The sequence below is a fragment of the Mastomys coucha genome, unplaced genomic scaffold (assembly GCF_008632895.1).
Source record: "Mastomys coucha isolate ucsf_1 unplaced genomic scaffold, UCSF_Mcou_1 pScaffold3, whole genome shotgun sequence".
Taxonomy (NCBI): Eukaryota; Metazoa; Chordata; class Mammalia; order Rodentia; family Muridae; genus Mastomys; species Mastomys coucha.
Window position 1 is genome coordinate 71,167,569 of NW_022196909.1, and position 7,414 is coordinate 71,174,982.

A 7,414-nucleotide genomic window follows, 5' to 3' on the forward strand; every position below is an offset into this window, starting at 1 on the left:
AAAAAAAAAAAAAAAAAAAAAAAACCCTTCAAATTAAAACGCGAAAAGCCTTAGAGCCTGGCATCGTGTCATAGGCCTGTCATCCCAGACTTGGAGAGGCTGAGACAGGAGCATCATTAGTTCTAGGACAGCCTGGTCTACATAGCAAGACCACACGACAAAACCAAATGGCTACAAAATTAGAACAAACACACACAAAGGAACCGTATTTCCAATTCAAAGGCAGAATAAAACATAACAGAATTAAAAGCCCTTGGTGTTTTATAAACCACATCATTAGCAACGGGAGTCGTAGAACATTGCAGTGTGCAGAAAGGCCTTGGTGTCACTGGTGGGTTTGACTTCCTGTCCCCTTGGACGACTTCCTTCTGCTCTCATTCGTAACTGAGAATCATGAGGTGTGTGAACGCACGTGGGACCCCGGGTCAGGGCAGCACCTCCCTACCAGAGATGAGTGCAGTCCAATCCGAGACACCCCACATGTTTTTCAGCAGCTTCATCAATCTCCAATAAACTCTGGGCCTCAGTTTCCCCATCCAGGCAGCAGAGATGTCTCCCAGCCCTCCCCTGACCATAAGGCACAGTGGGTGGGGATGGTGGCGGGAACATCGGCCCCAGGCTAACATCAGCCTGTTCTAACGGTCAGGGCCAAAAAACAGGAAGACCTTGCACAGCTTCCTCTGCCTGACCTGGCTTCCTGGATTTGTGACTCAGAGTATGCGTGCTCTGGGACATGAGCCTATTTCCTTAAGAGCTTCCTAAACTGGCTCCTCCCCTGTGCTGTCCCCCTGTATCTGCCCCATGACCCCAGATTCCAGAAGGCTGACCTATGCACTGTGGCCACCCTAACCCCTTGCTACCGGCTCCAGACCCTCTTTGGGGATTCGAGGCCGGGCTCCACTCCTGACCACGCCCCCAGCCCATCACTGGGGGACTTGAGAGGAAGGGAGTCCCACAAGCCACGCCCCCAACTCTTAGACCTTTCTTCCTGGGACAAGGTATGATTTTGTAGCTCTAGACTCAGCACACAGGAGCTGCTTTGAGGAGCTCTGAGTTCAACGAGAGCCTCTGCCCCTCCGCTCCCAAATAAAATAGAATAATAACTATAAAATGTTTTGAGACAGAATCTCACTATGTAAACCGGCTGACCTCAGCCTTCCTGAGATCCATCCCTGAGCCCTGAATCAACTCGCCCTGCTGGCACTCCATCCTACACGATCGCTAGATCCTCAGCCATGCCCCTACCCCTCCTGGCTATGGCGGGCTGAGTCTTCAGGCGTCACCACTGAACTCGGGGTTCTAACCCGTCTCAGACACGCTGCAGCATCCCTGCATGTGAAGCCCCTCCATGGCACCGCACTGGACGCCTCCGTCACGCCCCCTCCCTGTCATGCAGCCTAACTTCCTCGTCCTCCACAGCCCCAGGTTCACACCACAATTGTAACACATTTTCCACTCTACCACAAAGTAAACCGTGGGCCTCTCTCCACCATCAACGCCCAGCCTGGCTCTGCCGCCATGTCCTCCCCACCCTCACACTCTGGACACGAGGGGGCGCCTGCGAGCGCCGCGTCCGCCCTTTGCCCTTAGCCCTGCCATCCTACCCCAGCCTCCTTCCTCCCTTTCGGTCCTTTGCCTCCCTCCCTGATCTTCCCACAGCACCCCGCCCCGCCCCAGAGCCTTTGCACAAGTTTGACGTCCTGGGGGGCAGCAGGCAGGCTCGCATGGCTCTCCTAGGGTCAGGTAGACCTTTGGTGCTCAATAATCGTTTGTTGTATGTGAATAAATGATCAATACTTAGCACTGAGCCCTACCCACCTCTGTCCTCCAGTCCTCTGACACACACCCACTGTCTACTCTCTCAGGCCAGTCCCTCCCAGCAAGTCCCCAGGAAGTCAGACCACTACATGTTCCCAGGTGTGTGCCCCCCCCACCCCCAGGCAAGTGTCCCAGCTGTGAGAGGGCCATCCACACGTGTCTCAGGGTGTACCCCCAGCACCTACCTGTGAACCTCATCTACCAGTGGCTTCCAGAGACTCCGGGTCATGAGACAGCCCAACGCATTGGCTGTGTGGGGAATCCGAGGCCCAGGATGTGGGATGGAATGGCCGTGCCTGTGGTTCTTATGCAAACCCTAACTCAGCTCTGCAACCTGTAACTGAAAATGGCCACTTCCTGGACTCTGGCTGCCACTCACTGCGTGCCAGGCTCCTGTGACAACTGTAAATGTCCAGATGTCAAAAGCATCCCCTGAGGGGCAGAACATCCCCTAGTTGATAGTTGTTCTACAATCTTCTTTAGCCACTCAACACCCCAAGGGCCAGGGCAGACCCCCCCCCCCCATCCTCAGGCCTCTTTAGGCAAGTTCTACTTTGAATCTAACTTTGGTCCTTCTTGCTTCTATGGGGGCTGAGGTGCTGTGTAAGGGCTCCTCCTCATCATTCCAGACATGAAGCAAATCCCAGTCATACTTCCCATGCTCTTCCCTCCCTTACCTGGCCTATGACCCCAGGCCCAGATGCCACCATCCTGGGCTTTTCTGGACTCCGAGGGGGACACAGAGACCCTCTGCTGACTGTAATGCTCTGCTTCCTCCTCTACAACGAGGTGTTCCCTGCAGGAGCACTGCCCCAAGGTTCCGGCTGTGCTGCTGGTGTCCCCAGAGGGATCGAGTGACTGTGGGGCAGCAGGGCCCCTGAGCTGGCCTGGTCTGGTTACCGGCTCTCCTTACAGCTTCCCTCCAGCTGCCTCTCAGGCCCCACTTGGCACAGCAGGAAAGGGGGCACAGCCTCGTGCCCCCCTCAGCACGAACCTCTTCAGGGCTCCTCATTACTGAAACCTCAGTTTCTCCATCCACAAGACAAACGTGTAGGACCTGCACCCACCCTCAGTAAGTTATCAAAGCGTACATGAGCAGTACACAATAGTTGATCAGCAGTAAGGATATCTCTGAACTTGGTGTGTCCTCCAGGAGGGAAGGGGGAGTCTGCCCTGGCAGTCACTGCTAAGTCCCTGAGCCTAACACGGGGCTGGAATACAACAGCCACTGGTAAATATGGGGTGAATCAATGTTCTGAAAAAAGAACCCTGGCAAAGACATGCTCACCCCAGACATCCTGAGCTCAACTGTATGCCAACGTGGCCAAGGGTATCTCCCTGAGCAGTGTCACGGATGCCCAGGCCTTGGCACTACAGCAGATATACAGAAAGTAGTCAATAAATGATGTGCAAAGTTCCCATAGGTGTGAACTCACTTCACGCCCACACCAGCCTTGAGACCATGGAAAACACAGAGCTCAGAGTGGTTGCACTACTGGCCAAAGTCACCCAGAACATCTCAGTAACTGGTGGGGCAGAGAGAAGAGTGAGGTGACCGTCCTGCTTTAGAGCCTACCTCTACCTAACACATGACCCTCAGTCTCCACCTATGTGTCTGATATGAGGACACCTAAGAAGCAGGGTGACAGGCAGCAGGGGCCTTGCCAAGGACTGCTGGGAACAGGAAGTGCTGGCCAAAGAGCCCAAAGAAGACAAAGGCAGGAAATAGGTCCCTGGGGAAAGATCCTGGGGTCAGAGTGGACCAGGGGTCCCATGTGAATCTGGGCTCAGCAATGGCAGATACACAGGCAGAAGAACATGGATGTAAGAACCATCCATTGGTGAGAGTCAAGCCCAGTCATGATGCGGGTGACCTCAGGAAACATGTCCTCTCAGAACCTATGAACTGGACCCTTTAAGACACTTCCCAGCAGACACTTACGGATCACCTCCTGTGTTCCCAGATCAGACTTAGAGCATCTGCTGTGTCAGAGGACATCTAACTCAGTACCGGGGGTAGCGACTGCTTTGGCTTTTCACTGGTGAGAAGACTGAAGCCTACTCACGGGGACCCACCTAGAGATGAAGATGTCCCCAGCTCCTGCAGTCCCCAGTGCCCATACCCCCCGCAGTCACAGCCCCCCAGCCCAGAGCCAGGTCCCTGCTCAGTGCTCCCAGCCACGGGGGCCTCCTCCACCACACCAGGCTGCATCCTGCAAATGGGGCCTTTGCACAGCTGTGTCCCCTGGGGTCTCTGCATGGCTGCATCTCTGCTGCAGGGTTATTCTATTACCTCTTCTCCAGCCTTCGGCTCTAAAACTTCCTCTCCAGCTACGTCATCCATGTTCAAGGTGCTCAGTGCTGGTGTACTTGGTTTGCACGGCTGTGAATTCAACGGCCGTGTTGACAGGGACAGGCCCTATCACACCTGGCCACTGGCTCTGTTTTACACATGGAGATACTGGGGCTCAGAGACAGGGCAGGTTTGATCCAAGGGCTGCTGCTGCTGCCTTTTCTGTATCAGAAAATATGTGACCACCTCCCACCCAACTTCCACACATCTGTCACAGCTCCAGCTGCAGTGCCTCTTCTCCATGCACTTTCCCCGAATCTGTCACAGTGCAGAATCAAACATTCCCTAGCTTCAGTTGCTCCCTCCACTCCAGCCCCAGTTGTAAACAGAGTGAACTAGGATCCTGCCTCGGTTTTCCCTCCCATTGTCTGAAAGAGCCTTGAGGAAGAAATAGACAAGTTAGGCTTCCTGTCTGAGCCAGATACAAGCCATCACAGCACACAGGCACACAGGCATACAGGAGCCCCTGGGAATGCTTGTTGATTGACTGACTTCCCAGATCACCCAAGCCCCCCTACCCCCTAGAAACCCATAATCCCCCTTAGGGCTCCTGAAAGCATTCAAGAAGTTCCTTGGGGCTGAGCCAAGAGCATCCTGGGAAATGTAGTCTTCAGCCGGCCTGGCCTCTCATCTGAGTTAAATGTCACCTACCCACTCTGGTCCCAGGAAGCTGCAGCCTCGAGCCAGTGCCCCGGCTCCCAGCAGCCCTTCCTTGAGGCCCGTGAGCCCCGAGGCCTCACCATCTCCACGCTTCCTCTACCTCCCTCCCTAGCTCCGTGTGGCCCTGGGGATGAAGCTCCTGCTCCACCAGCTTTAGCGTCTCCTCCCACTTCAGAAAGTTCAACTACCCTGGGAAGTACTCCCACTTCCCAGTTCAGTGGCAGAGTCTGTGCTCCCAGCTGCCCCCTCCAGGGCCACACCCAGGGTCAGCTCAGGACACTCGCCTTCCCAGGAGAAGCCAGTCACTTTTCTGTCCCATTCACCTGTCCGCAGGCTGACGTCACCTTCTCCAAGGGCAGCTGCCTGCTTACCATCTGCCAATGGACAGACAGACAGAAGGACAGACAGGGCTAGGGCTGAAAGCCCTGGAGGATGGAGGCCCCGGAGGCCCGGGACACAGGCAGCGGAGTGAGGAACAGGCTACACAGAGACTGACCACCTGCCCCAGAACATGCAGAGGAGCTAAAAGTTCCAATCCACTTCCTGCCAGTGCCTGAGACATCCAGGGCCACCCTCAGAAGGCACGGGGAGTCATGAGCACTCGGTTTTCAGTTAATGGAAAGACCGGAGCTCTCTCTTTTGCTGTGGAACTCAGGGCCTCACAATACGGGAAAGCCCCAATTGGCGCTCAGTGCCTCAGTTTCCCCACTTCCTCTCGGCCACCATACCATTGCTGATGGACACAAATTCAAGGTACAAGATGCCCCCAGGCTGCCATCTACCAAGTAGGGAGCAGTGGCCACCCAGCCAGAAGGCCAGACAACATTAGGCCATGTCTAGGTCCAGGCCTTGAACCTCAAATCTCTCCCACTTCTAACCTCTCTAAATAGCCTGCAGGCAATCGTGCGCCCTGAAAATCAGCCAGAAAACCGGAGTCCAAGATACAGAAAAAGAAAGACACGTCGTAACTAGGCAGAGGCGCTCTGGCCAGTCCCTCCAGCCATTCTGTCCCCAGGGCCATCCTCCTCCACCCAAAGCTTGTTGGCCTGCAATATTGAGATTCCCAACTCCATCACATTCAGTTTGGGGTTGGGGCGTCGGGCAGGTAAAAAATAAGAAGTTGGGGGTGACACAGACGTCAGGTGACACAGACCTGCCAGGGAGAGCAACACAGACCTCAGGCAGGTGACAGAGACCTGGGTACCTCAGATGAGAGTGACACAGACCTTAGGCGGCGGGGGGTGGGGTGGGGGTGGGGGAATGACAGACCCCGGGCAGAGAGGACCTGGGACCCGGGAGTCCCTCTCGACCTCAGGGCTGTCATAGGCCTAGAATTCTCCATCAGAGGCCGAGGTGGGGGGTTCGGCCTGGCAGCAGCCCTGGGGAGGCGCCCCAAAGTCGGCAGTGGAGAGCAGAATGGGGCACGTGACCCCCCGCTCCAGGGACCAATCAGCGCCGCGGTCGGCCGGGGGGCCACGAAAGCACCCACCCCGCGCGGCTGCCAGAGACGCTCCTTTGTCCCATTGTCAGGCTTTGGGGGGGGGGGCTTGTCAGCCCAGCTTCGGGCTGTGCTGCAGCGGGGGCGTTGGCCGCGGACTGTGCCCCCCCCCCCATGTCAGTTGCGCGACCGGCGGAGACCAGCGGGTACCCATGAGCTCGGGGGTAGCTGGTGCACAGGGCCGCGTGGGGACCCACAGAAGGTCGCGGCTATGTGTCCCGCCCCTCCCCCGCCCCCATCAGTAGGCCGTCACCCCAATAATTCAAAGCCACTGTCGGTGCCCCGGCGCGACGAGCCGGGGCCTTGGCTGCAATCCCCGCCCGCTGCGCAGCCCGTTAGCCCCGCCCAGGGCTCTGGACCCGCGACCGCACGCGGGGGGCCCCCCAGGCCAGTGCCGCTGCTCGAGGCGCCCGCGCCCCGTGCGCGCCGGGTGCGTGCATGCCCACTGCATCTGTCCCTGCATCTGTCCCTGCGTCTGTCCCTGCGTCCGTCCCTGCGTCCGTCGCCGCATCTGTCCCCGGTGCATCTGTCCAAGGTGCGTCCGCGTCCGTCCCTGCACTCACCTCCAGCGCAGGCCGAGCACCTGCCCGGCTCGGCCCCAGCCCCGCAGCGCCTCAGCCCGGGCTCCCACGCGCGGGCGGCTCCCGCGGGGGCGCAGCGCGGTGTCCCGACCGGGGCCGCATCTCTGCCGCCGCCGCTGCGACTCGCAGCTCCGCCACCTCCGCCCCCAGCGCCCGAGCTCGGAGCTCCGCAAAACCCGGAGCAGACCACCAAGGAGCGGAGCACGGACGGGAGGGGGCGCCTCCAGCATCCTTGGCCTCAGTTTCCCGTTCTCTGCCTCCCACCTCTCTCTACGGGAGTGGCTGTGAAGTGAGCTGGGAGCTGTTCGGACTCTGGCCATCTCCAGTATACCGTAGGCGCTCCATAGATGTTTTCTAGGATATTCTAGTGAATTTCCAATTCATCTGACTGATCACCCACACACAGGAACTTCATGGACATGGGGGTAGGCCCCACGGTCCTGGTGGCTCGTGACATCATTGACTCAAACCACATTCTCCTTTATTTATTTATAATGATTGATT

General features: G+C 57.4%; 1 protein-coding gene across 4 annotated transcripts in view; it reads right to left on the minus strand.

Moving 5' to 3' along the window:
- The window catches only part of Sema6b (semaphorin 6B), a 17,583-nt gene extending 10,523 nt beyond the window's left edge, over positions 1 to 7,060 (minus strand). For 2 of the 4 annotated variants that reach the window (XM_031348667.1, XM_031348665.1), the window contains exon 1: positions 6,893 to 7,060. Coding sequence is in view for 2 of the 4 variants with exons in the window: in XM_031348666.1 (XP_031204526.1) it covers positions 446 to 626 (181 nt within the window). In the remaining 2 variants the exon portion in view is untranslated. Of the gene's footprint in view, positions 1 to 445; positions 662 to 6,892 lie in introns of those variants that run through there. The other 2 variants (XM_031348666.1, XM_031348664.1) reach the window with 2 other exon arrangements.
- Positions 7,061 to 7,414: the final 354 nt, after the last annotated feature.